At 39.9% G+C, this 12386-nt stretch overlaps 1 protein-coding gene across 2 annotated transcripts; it reads right to left on the reverse strand.

Annotated features, from left to right (window-relative positions):
• Positions 1-8402: 8402 nt before the first annotated feature.
• Positions 8403-12273, reverse strand: TMED5 (transmembrane p24 trafficking protein 5). Of its 2 annotated transcripts, none has more exons than XM_026037936.1 (4): positions 10553-10885; positions 9849-10035; positions 9315-9482; positions 8403-9173 (listed from the first exon to the last, which is right to left on the reverse strand). In XM_026037936.1, the coding sequence occupies exons 1-4, from the start codon at positions 10609-10611 to the stop codon at positions 9018-9020; spliced, it is 570 nt and encodes a 189-aa protein (XP_025893721.1). In that variant the 5' UTR covers positions 10612-10885; the 3' UTR covers positions 8403-9017. The 2 variants fall into 2 exon arrangements, with proteins under 2 accessions (XP_025893721.1, XP_025893722.1); XM_026037937.1 differs by adding an exon at positions 12085-12273 and having other exon boundaries at positions 9097-9482; positions 10553-10650.
• Between the last annotated feature and the right edge of the window lie 113 nt (positions 12274-12386).

Genomic DNA, 12386 nt, shown 5'->3' on the forward strand with positions numbered 1-12386 from the left:
GATTTTTTCATTAGTATGACTTGGTTATTTGATATGTTTGTCTGTGTAAATGTATATAATCCAGCCTTGATGTGGTCAGTGACTCCGAATCATTTCCATGCGTGTCAGATGTAATATTTTCCTATTATGTGTTATTTGTATTACTGTAGTATTTAGATAGAAGGGCCTCAAGACCAAGTTTGCCTAAAATGTCAGCATCATGTAGATGAACATGACCTTAAAGAAATGTATTGTTAAACATTGTAAGACAGTGGTCATAGCAATCTACTTGTCATTGATCCCAAGACAATAACTTCAAGTTCAACTCTTTTAGATTATTTCCTTTTATGTTAAATGAAAAGGGCCTTGTATGTGAAGGAAAGGTGTTTGTGATCAAGGTGAGGGGAAGAAAATGGAGAGAAATGGAAAAATGGGCAAGTATTGGAAATGTCCTACTAAAGGGAAAAGTGATCTTCAGTTTTTATTTTAGAAGGAAATTGGTGAATTGAGATGAAACATGTCAAGACTTTTGGAGTTATAGTCAGAACACAGCAATGAACTGAGCAAGAATCAGTTCTGTGTATGGAAGAGAAAGGATGGATCTTGCAAATGCTATGTAGGTAAAGTGTTCAGTCTTCAAACCATGTCACTTCTCCAGTTGCGTCACATTGGAGTTGCATGGTGTGATGGCAAGAAATGATATCCTCTAGAAATAAAAGCTCAAGGGGGAAAGTTTAAATTCTCTTTTGGCCGTGTGGAATTTAATTTGATATCTAAGCCACCCAAAGGGCGGTGTCAGAAAGATATATTGAGAATTTATTTAGAAGGATGTAGCAAGGCACTTTAAATTTCAGGTTGACAAATCAAACTTATAGGCAAGTCTGGTTCATCAGCAGGTGAGATATAAAGGAGGAGGAGGAGAGAACAAGAAGTGGAATCCTTTGGAGTCCCTGAAAAAGGTTAAAAGGATAATGGCCATCTTTTGAAAAAGGTAATGCAAGGGAAAGAAAGTAAAGCAGGAGAGCGGTTAGAAGCACCCTGATTGAGAATGAGCTTGAATTTTGACACTTTGCTCTTGTTTTCAGTCTCATCCTTCAGCAACAGTGAAACAGTGCATTTTATGTCGGAAGCTTCACTCTAACTTGTGTGGATTATATATGTCTTAACTGTGTCCAATGCACCTTTCATATTCCATTTTTGATTCCTGTTACCTGCTTCTGTTTGTCGTATCTCTTTGTGATGATTCTTGATATAGATATATCAATTTTCACCAGTCTAGTATGGATGATGTGTGTGTTACTGTTTAAGGATCATTGTTGTTTTGAAACATGTGCTCGGTCTAGCTGGCTTCTTGGGATTTGATGCTCTACATTTTCCAAACTTGAAAGAAGTTGCTCTGCAAAATATTTAGACAACTGTTTGAAACCTGCAGGATTACTCTTATGAGCTCATTTATGTTCTGTGTAAGTTCTTCAAAACCTGCTTTATAGCAAGAAAATAATCAATAGTTCCAATAACTAAAGCAAGTTTGTTCCTTCTATAATCACCATTTATAAGAACTTTATTGTGCTCTGCCATGTCTTGTTGAATAATTGGAAAGTTGTTACTGTTGTATTCAGTCATGTATGTCGTCGTGCAAAGTGGTAGTTTTTGTTTGCTACATACACTTCTTTCTTGTTTGTGCATATTAATAAGAATGTTATGCATTGTGTACGTTAGGTGCTCTTCATCTGCCAGGCAGCAGATTGGAAAGCAGTGAGACATCCAGACAACCTTAAGCATAAGCAACAATTGGAAGTTGAGGGAAGAGGAAGCAGTGAATGAACAACTGTAAAGGTTTTCAGGCTATGGGAAGGGAAGTGTGAGCCCAAGCAGAAGGATCAGAAGTAGGACTGGAATCAAGAAAAGGGACAATGCTGAGTTCCAGCCATATACGAGTGTTTAGTAAAAATCTCCAAGTAGTCTGGGCGCTCACCTGCACGGCAGTCACTGAGGTAAGTACTGAATTTGAGTGGGAACTGCTATTGGTTTGGCTATGAATACCTGAGCTGACTTTCTGCTTCCCTGGTTTGTGCTGTTGTTCTGCAGAACAGAGGAGACCATGAAGGATGTCTGTAGTAGAGGCAGCACAGGGTGGGAGGTATGGAGGGATCCCCCTTTTCAGAAAACATAATCAGGAGTTTTCTCATTAACTGGCTGGACTAGGCTTCAGTGAACTGTGGCAAACTTGTTTTGTGCCCAGCTGTGGGCGTCTTTGGGCATTCGAGCTGAGACTCACCACTCCTTATCCTTGTGCATAATTGAAAAAGTTTTAGGTATAAATGCTATTAATTTATAATTAACATAAATTATATTTATAAATTAATGTTTAGGTCTAAATGTTATTAATACGCTGCTAATTTACCTCTTGGTAGCATTTCTCTTGTATGAATAGTGGCTTTCTGTTATAGGGTACTATGGAGGAGCAAAAACACTATGAAGAAAAGGAAGGGCTTACGGGGTAAGCTGTTCCTCTGCAATAACTGAGTTTCTATCCCCTGTCATTATTCCCCATCTTTACCAGTGTGCAGGAGTTAAGTTATCAAGTTGACATCTCTTCAAAACAAGTGACCTGTTCTTTGGAACCAGATGTGACAGGCAAACTAGGAATTTTAAAGAGGCCTAATACAAGGCCCTCTTAGTTCAAAGAGGTGATTGCTATGGCTGGTTAGATAATATTTTTGCTAAGCTGGCCATGCCTCTGTAGCACTCGGGCTATGGATTCTCTGAGGATGGTGCTGCAAACTGACACGTCAGCTGAACTTCCCCCAGGAAGCGCTGCAGGGCGCGCGAGGCACCGTGGCCTCCTGCTGGTCCCCGGTCTGAGGGTGCTGATGTAGGATGGGGAAATTCAGGCGCAAGGTTTCGTTCCTCACAGACGTGCTCTTCCAGAAACTGGGAAGGAGAGAGGGCACCATGGAACACACACACACGTTTAGGATGTCTTGTCCAAAATGGCTTTTGATCGTTTTCCCTGCACGTGTACTGGTTTGAGTCAAAATACTGTTTCTTTGGCTAGCGATTGGCCTTTGAGCAATATAGCATTGTACCTCAGGGTTTTTTTTTGTTTTGTTTTTTTCTTTCTACTTCACCAACTGAAAACGGTAGAAAAAGGAAGTTCCTGTTCACTCTCTGAACAATGTGGTTACCAGGCTTCCGGCAGGCCTGACTTACACGGCGGTCTTGTGAAACGCTAAACAGCCTCTGATTTGTCCTGCTTATTACTCGTAAGCTGAAGGAACTGCTCCAGAGTCTCGAGCTTCCAGTCCTACATCTGCCACTTATTGATAATGGGGAATCATCAAATATTCTTAACTAGTAGTAATTTTTGTGATTTTTTTCATTGCTACAGTATGATTTTTTTTCTGTTTCCTTCTGTTTTTCTGCAGGTGTTATTGTGTTATTTTTTAATGTATTGACCTGATCAGGAATGTAAATGCTTTTGTAAGATAAATGGTTTTGTTAGAGGAGAAAAAAATGATAGAATTTCTGGAAGTACTTAGCAGGCAATCAGATTATGTAGTTGACTGCTGGAAAAAAAAATTATTATCATAAGTGCATGTGACTTATGTACTACTTGTTAACTGCAGATGCACAAGCATCCACACATTGTTATCAGAACATATCAAGGTAAAATTAATCTGTAATACCCTTTCTAAAAAGGATTTTTGTAATGTTTGTGATTACAGACGGTCATTGGTTTTCAGCAGTAAAGTGATTTTTTAGTTTCAGTTTTCTAGTTTCAGTTTGCTGTCGTTCAGATACCGTGAGCTTATCAATTCCCATTAATCAGTTCCTGAAGAAAAGTTTCTCTCACTTTTTCTTACCATGCAAAACTTTGAACTTGTGTATTACTTGCTAGTAGCAAGACAAGCAGTTATCTTAAGTCAGAGGTGCTGATTTAATACCACTCTGCCCTGACACAGGCTGCTCAGAGGCTTTTAGCCTCTCTTGCATCACATGTGCAACTGTTTTGGTTTGCCAATGTTGGTGCATTAAGTGCAGTTCTCCTGGAACCAGGGATTTCCCCTTTGCACTAAAACAGTTCAGGCAGATGTTTTTCCAAGAGTTATTTTTGCTGGAGCCTCAACACTGTGTTGAGCAGACCCAGCCTGGCATGTAGGGCTGCTTATGCTAATTTTGGCCTATTGATAAAGAAGCATTTCACCAGATAAAATGCCACTGTGGTGCTAGTTTTATCAACGAGGCAAGTATATCAATCTTATCCAACTGAGTACAGTGTGAACATTCTTGCTCTGAAGGAATATGAATTACTAGATAGTTGTGAGGAAAGTAGTGCCAGAGAGCATGGTAACTTAAGAACGCAAGGAGCGCTTGGCAACTGTTTAATCAGAGTCCACAGTATCTGCTGTTCCCTGCTGGATTCAGACAGCCTGGTTAGAACTGAGGACCTTACTGCCACTTCTGATGGCACTGACTCCTTTCAAGTCTGGTTGTAAATTAGACTTGTTTAGCAAGGTCTGTAGTCTTTCGGGAGCTATAGGACCCACCATTTAGAAGAGGAAGTTTGTTGGTCTGGGGATCTGGATGCTGCTTTAGCTGTGCTAGGAGTTTGGTGCTCTGAGAACCTGAGAACTTGGTCTGGGTACAGAGTTACTTGAGGTAACTTGCCAAAGTAGTTCTTGCACTTGTGTACTACTGACGTCAGTACTTACTAAAGCTCATTTGCTGTTGGTTCTTTTGAGTTCCGCAACCGTGCATTCACTTTTTGTTTCCAAAACGCATGTGGCACATCAACTTCTGATTTTTTTTTTTTTTGGGTTAAACCAGAGAGTGATGTCTTATAGCCTATTTAAGTTAAAAATAATAAATGGAAAATGATCAGTTGAGGGGAATCATCTGAGGCACTGCAATTTAAGTGACATACTTGCGGTAATTGAAGAACCTACTGCTTTTATTTTCTGCAACACTGTGAAAGGAGAGAAGAGAGTGGCATGGGCCCCGCAGTGCTGTATCTGAAAGGACTAGGGCTTAATTTTTAAGTATAAACAAAGCAAGCAGCCTCCTGGGGCAGCAAAATAGCCAAGATATATTTCTTAACACCCCTTTCCAAGAAAGCCATGCTGATTTCTCATGCCAGGGTAGAGGTTAGATTTATGGGAGGAAAGTACAGCAATTGAAGCAATTAATTTGACTCTCTGGACTCCAGTTTTGCTGGTGCAGGTCTACCTTTTTAATGAATAAGGGCCAAACCACCCCTGGTCTGGACCTAGATCCTGCACTGGGGGGCAGCAAAAGCATTTTTGTTTATGCCATTGGAAACTTTAATGCAACATCTACTCCATTCCCCACTTTGTAATACGTAGAGGATACAAAAGGAAGCCAGATTAGAGGCGAGTAATTTTTAAAGTGTCTACCTGCCATTTGCTCCAATTTTATCAGCTTATTTATCATCAAATTTACTTCACTTTTTCTCAAAAATGCAAGGCTTTAACTGGAAATCTGATTTTAGATCAGAATATTTTTGTCATGTATTTTACAAGGTTATTTACAAGAGTAATAATTTTGGTTAAACTATCACTGCATTTAAAACATTGACAAAAATATCTTCATGGTGGTTAAACGAACAGTAAATTCCTTTTCTGTCCCAAGTAAGTAGTTACCTAACATTTTTGAAGTGGTGGCTGTTAACAGAAGCTGAGGATCTTGTGAATAATGCTAGTGAGCTGGAGCACTGCTACCTTTGGAATGACCCTGAGTAATGGAATACTCTTGGTTCATTCTGCACACGGGTAAGGTACATGACAGTCCAGCTTGAATTCTACCTGGAAGGCTCAGATGAAGTTTTAAATGGAGAGACCTCCTAAACTTTAGGAGTAAGTTTTAACAGATGGAAAAAAAAGAACTATTATGGAAGAGTGTAATAATACTAGATAATGTCATAGAGAGTGCCTCATTGCATGCAATCTTTTAACTAGGGGTAATGTCATGGGGTTTCTACATTGTTGTACAGTAAAGGGGGGGGTGTGCATATAATGAAAATTAGTGGTTATTTCTTTTGGCATCAATTCGCTGTCTATGATATCATCAGGGCAAAGATACACTACAGCAGTAACTCAAGTGTTGCTTTGTATGCTGCACACTGTGTTAAGAGTAATTCTAACACTTGGAATTGTGTTATCCATTACTAGTCTCAGGAGCATAACTGCTACAGTTTTGCACAAGACGGTGCCTACTATCCTTCCCAGAACTGCTCCTACCTTCACTGCATGCAAAACAAAGCCACTCAGCTTTGAGGGAGGGATATACTGCAGATGTAATACAGAACACTTATTAATGACGCTGCAAATACTGAAAAATGAAAGGCTTGCTTGGCTGACATAGTCTGATCTGACTTCAGACCTAAATATCTTCACTTTCTTTAAGAGAGATTATGAAGGACGGTCCAGTTCTGATTTGATGACTGTGTAAATAGGGTCATTTGCATGAGGGAAAAAGTTAAAAGCGGCATGACTGTCTTGTAAAGTCCTTGTTAGTCTAGCATACTCGATCTTTTGTAGTTTTCAAAGATAAAGCATTTTTTTTCCTTACCATAAAATGAAGAGCACAAACACAAGTTTAAGTTTCATTTATTGAAAATATTGTTTTGCATAATCTTATTCAATATCTGTACGTCTTAAAACACAACTCTGAATAAAAAAAATCCATTAAGAAATAGAAACTATTGTAGATTGATGTTCTCCTTTGTACATTTTATACAATCAAAATCAACCTGGTCTTCAAAATTCAGTTGAAATTTACTCAATTGCAAGTTTAAATGCCAAATCCTTCGCTTAGAATAAATGTTTTCCAAGTGCTCAAGCAGTTAACCTTTACAGTTTATTTCCTGTTTAAAAATTTTGTATAACCAGCTGAACTTGGATGGAAATAGTAAGAAAATAACACTTTCAAGAAGTTGAACTCTGCTGATACTTGTTGCATTGTTTTTCTACACCAGAGACTGCTGTCCCTAATCAAAGAAGCTGCTGGAATCTAGTCTGGTGTCTTATCAGAAGCTTGTACTCCTAGGCACCTTAAGCTCCTACCCCACACTGAACTAGACTAAGTGAAGTGCAAGCACATTTGGGCTTGTTTTGGCACTGGATGAATAACCTCTGAGAAAGACAGAGTGGATGAGCTCTGTTATTAGTCCTTTCAGAAGTGCTCTAGGAAAACTTGGCAAAACTCATCTGTTACAGAGGTCTGAGCTGAAAGCTAGAATTTAGTAACTTAAATATAAGAGGTAGTTTAAGAGTTTCACAGAGCTGTTACACTATTCTGCAGATGTTTTGTAGCATCACACTTTTTGCACTTCAAGCAAAGATAGCTCCCTTTCTTCTTGCCAAAGGGACAAAGCCTTTTGATTCCTTTTTTTGAGCCCTTTGAATCTTGACTTGTCTGTCCCCGGGGGATCTGATCCATACCTTGAAAGCTGACGTCAGTGAACCTGCTGCTTGGAAAGGTGGTGGAAGTGGCAGAAAAATATCTGCCACAGTGGGAGAAGTTACCTTTTCCTGGACTTTGTCCTCAGCAAGTGAATAAGCTTGCGACTTAAAAGCAGTTGAGAATAGAAAACATCATGTGGGAAAAGAAGATAGACAGAACGCTGAAGGGAAACAGTCTTCTGGAGGCAGCTTTGGAGAAGGAAGAAGCAGCTCAACAGTCTTTGTAATCCTCTGTCCTAACTTCTGTAAAGAATAATATCTTAATTTAGAAAAAAAATCTAGAAATGTATTGCTAGGTCCTCTTGTCTCAGGTGGCTTGCAGTCCCTAAATACTGTAGCCCTTGATAGCATCTACTCCATTTGAATGAAGTTTCTTCATGCATGTATAAACTCTGCCTCATTCCCCTAAAATAACTATCCTAAAGAGTCTCACAGTTGCAGTTCTGTTGTTAATACCCACATGAGCCAAGAATGAGCTGACCACTCATATGCTCAGTCTTTAATACTTGTTGAAAATATAGAGTTAGTTCATTTCTGTGTGGAATTTCAGTGGCTTTGCACATTGAAAAAATGGCTTGCTTTTTTTAAAATCAAACTTCACTCTTTTGCACTTAAATTTTTTGGCAAGTTTTCTATTCTCATAACATTAAGTCACTGATTTGAGGGTGACTGCCTTAAATCATGTTAGTTGTTGATTTGATTTTGAAATTTGAGGCCTTTACTTATTGCTCCCTTAATTCATGCCTCCTTACGCATACAAACAGCTGGATTTACAAACGCTGCTCTTGTGAATGTAGCTATGTAGCTATGTAGCTAAGAGACCTGTTAGGGTGAGCCAAAAGGAAAAAAATAAATGCACAGATATGCTTTTTTGATGTGTATGTAGGTCACATTAATTCCTGCGGTGTCTTTTATGTGTAGTAGACAAATTCTAATTAACTCTAAAATAAAAGGGGGAAAATGAGCAATGACTTCCTGAAAAATGTATCTACTACATTATATTCAAGTAACTTAAGAGCTGACAAACTATGCTTTAATTTGTGTTTGCATCCATCTGAACACCATATAGTCAGCTGTATTTTGGATTTCATGTAACAGCCAAAAAGGAGAAAGGGGATTATAAAACAAGACAGAATTATGAACATAAATTACACCTTTTTTTCCTAATTCTTTTCACTGTTGACTCAATTTCACAATGACAATATTTATCTTTAAAGTGCTGTTGGCAGTCATCTATATATAAAAGGAAAAAGTTCTAATTTTGTTCTCACAATATTAGCCCCGTGTTTCTACGTGAACACTATTTCTACTGCATAATGACAAATTGTTTGTTTTAAAAAAAATGTTTCACTTTGACAAGAAATGATGGTAACCACGGGCTACTCTGTGAGCCCCAATTTTGTAAACATGTAGGCACAGATTTAAATTCAATGTTTAACATCAAACAAACCAAGTTTAAGTTACCATTTAAAGGTTTATGCAAACGTAAGATGAGAATATTGACATTACTTTGCATATGAACCCACATCCTGTGTGCTATGCATAAGCTAGTCATTATGAATGATTAACGAATGCTACAAGCATAAAAAACAACTGTTTGTTAATAGTACTTGCAAAGATGGAAGAGCTTGGGGCAAAGCCTTCTGTTAAAGTTAAAAAGCCCCATATATGACTTGGAAACCTGGTGTGTCTAGTGCTGTTCAAAAGGTTCTGAAAGGTTTTTTTTTTGTTTGTTTGTTTCTTTCCTCTTGCAGTTTATTGCTTTCCCCCCACCTGTATATTTTTATGACCATACAGATATTAAGTTCTACTTTTCCTCTTATCTTCAAAGAGACTTTTCAACATGTAAACCTGAACAGCTGATACCACCACCATTACTCCCAAGTTGACCATGGACCAGAAATTCACTCTGTCAAAGTTGCTCTCTTGTATGTTTCGGTCACGAGCTTCAAATGCTCTGAGCAGGGTCTGAATCTGGACACTTTTGCTTAGTCTAGCTTTGACACTGTTGATGGATTCCTAGTAAGTAACAAAAGAATATTTTTAAGATGAGGAGGAGGGGAAAAAACGGACATTTCATGTAACACCTAGCAATATGTATAATGTACTATACTAAATAATAATGTACTAATGCACTATTAATTTCTTGCCTAGACAGATAACTTACAAAACCTATAGTTAACTGCAGTATTTTCATTTTGTCATGTAACAAGGCTTAATTAACATGGCCTAAGGTTAAGTTGTTCCCCTCAGATATCACATAAAAGAGGTGGAACAGAAGTCAAACCTAAAAACATTTTTTCATGTATCAGACCAAGTGGCTGAATGACAGCGAGTTTTTCTAAATATTCTTACATTCAGGATAATTTAGGATTGAATACTTACCAAAATGTCTTCCAGTTTCATATCCAGGAGTTCTGTGCCTGTAACAAACTTCTTCCATTCTTCTTGATCTTTTTCTCCTTCTTCTCCCATGTTGTCCAGGATCAGTTCAAAGAAAATAACCTTCTCAGAAATAGTACTGAATGTGTTGTCAAAGCAGAACATGTAATCACCATCTTCTGTTTCAACACTGTATATATAACCAAAATATTGTTAAATTTACTACATTTTTAGCCCTAACTGTAAAAGGGTGACTTGTATGAACAAGTTGGTTTTTTTTCTGTTTAAGAGGGATAAGCATGCATTTAGGAATAACTTAGTAAGTTTTTTATATGAAAATAAATTTAAATACACATCACAAATTGCAGTCACAGTAAAACCTACCCTGCCTACTCTTAAAAGTCATACTATGATGAAAATAGCAGCAGCTTGCTTTATTTGGCTTTTGAAGCATTGTGAATGACTAAATATATATATATATATATGAGTAGGGTTCTTATACTCTATTATAATGCCTTGGTAAAAAAGAAATAGGGGACTTTCCCCTTTATTTACATAACTGACAACAAGCTTTTCAATATTTTAAACTGCACAATAATTGCTTTTGTTCACTATTAACAGATATCATTAAAACAAAAAATATCCGTAACCTCATTGCAAGATCCAGGTAGAAAAGCATTAAGTATTTATAAAAAGGTAAAACTTACGTATGAACTCCATCTGATTTTCTTTGATCAAATACTAGAGTTTCTCCTTTTGGAGACATTAGATGAAAATCAACATCTAATCCCGCTCCATCTAAAACCTGTAAAACAACAACAAAAACAGTGGAATTCCTGTCCGCATTGCTGAGATGAGTTTCTACGGGAACTTTCCTAGGAACAATTTAGAAGGTGAATCTGCCCCATGAGTTCAAGCCAACTTTCATAGTAACTGTATACAACATAACAAAAGCGGTGCTGTTTTAGCAGCACTAACGTGGTTACAGTTGTATCCCAGCATAGGTTGTGCTGCAGAAGTTCTCAACAGGAAGGAGGTGACGATTGTGGCAGGGGGCACGTTGACAGTGACATTAACTTGGCCCATGTTGGGGTGTGTTGCTGTTTTCCGGTAAGTTATTTAAATACAGATGTCATTTACTGATGAAATCAAAGACAAAGTTTGCATGGACTGAAAGCAAGGCTGGAGACCTACCAGAAAAGAAAACGAGCAGCTAACAGTTGATGAAATTAAAGACATATATAGTGACAAACCTTTAAAGCTATGATATCATCTGAGTATGTTAAATCAAAACTTTCTGTTGGCACAGCACTTAGTGTGTTGCTGGATGACCTGCGCCTCCAGCTGAAGTATTCTGCTGTTTTGGCCACTAACGGTTGTGGATAACCAAGTATCACAACCAAATCAACCAACCCAACCACTTCCAGTAACTTGTGAACAGTGTTCCTTTTGCACATAGTCAGTTAGAAAGATAAATCAGTACTATTGCCAGTAGTGCAAAGAACGTCATCCTTGAATTGGTTCCCTGTTAAGACATCTGTTGTTTTAGTAGTCTGAAACAGCCTCATTACTTTGTATTAGCTTTCTAAAACAGTTTTTGTCATTGTCATTTTGGTTTTAGTTTTGCTCAGACAGGGTGGTGAGCAGAGCTTGTTCACCTCCACCTTTGAGCCCTGCTCAGTTTTGCATGTAACTAACAGCTATTGGGAAATAATCAGGACTAGCAACTCAGATTTCCTGCTTTGCACTCCTCAGGCGCGGGATGAAATCTTGGGGCACCACAGCCGGGCCAGAAACCACCGCAGCTTCTCACGCTGGGCTGACCTGCCCTGAGAGGTTTTAGCTAAGGGTGAGCAGAGATGCCTGGAGATCCTGGCTCTCCTGAGATGAAGAGCTTCAGGATCTGGATGTTAGTCTAGCTAGACAGGGCTGAGAAAGGTTCTTCTCGGAGGCCAGGGCTGTTTAACGTAACGGCGGGTGAGCGCGTGTTCCGCGCGGGAGCAGCGGCTGTGTTTGTGCTCGGGGTGGTGCCCTGCGAGGTCACTGATACCAAGGAGGGCAACTCGAGAGCTCAGCAGGTAAAAAAAAAAAAAAAAGAGGCAGAGAGAGGGAGGGATGCGGCCAGCAGCGTTACGGCTACGCTGCGCTAGGTTACTCCTGCGGAGGCCTGCCCGGTTTGCTGCATTTCCAGCCGTCCGTGCCGTTAGCGAACGCGCTCTCGGCCCCGCGCGCCCCGCACCTGGTACTCGAGCTCCAGCGAGGCCTCCTTGCGCATGGGCTGGTAGAAGCACTCGCGGCGGCCGGCGGGCAGCGTGAACGTGAAGTCGCTGTCGAGGGAGGGGCTGAACTCGGCGGCGGCGGGTGCGGGCGGCAGCAGCAGTAGCGCCAGGCAGAGGAGGAGCGGGAGCGCGCCGCGGCCCGGCCCCGTGCCCCGCTCCCGCTCCGTGCCCGGGCTCAGCTCCGTGTCCCGGCCCGGCCCCGTGCCTCGTTCCCGCTCCGTGTCCCGGCCCCGCTCCCGCTCCATGCCGCTCCCGGCGCCCT

The sequence above is a fragment of the Nothoprocta perdicaria genome, unplaced genomic scaffold (genome assembly GCF_003342845.1).
Source record: "Nothoprocta perdicaria isolate Ctin4 unplaced genomic scaffold, notPer1 scaffold_20, whole genome shotgun sequence".
NCBI classification, from domain to species: domain Eukaryota; kingdom Metazoa; phylum Chordata; class Aves; order Tinamiformes; family Tinamidae; genus Nothoprocta; species Nothoprocta perdicaria.

What these genes read in the sequence shown, in the direction of transcription:
- TMED5 (XM_026037936.1), bottom strand. Translation starts at nt 10,611, where the DNA reads ATGTCTCCAAAAGGAGAAACTCTAGTATTTGATCAAAGAAAATCAGAT. An exon ending in AAATCAGATGGAGTTCATAC is followed by an intron (nt 10,036 to 10,552) that starts GTAAGTTTTACC and finishes TTATATATACAG; the next exon opens with TGTTGAAACAGAAGATGGTG. An exon ending in TGAAACTGGAAGACATTTTG is followed by an intron (nt 9,483 to 9,848) that starts GTAAGTATTCAA and finishes GTTACTTACTAG; the next exon opens with GAATCCATCAACAGTGTCAA.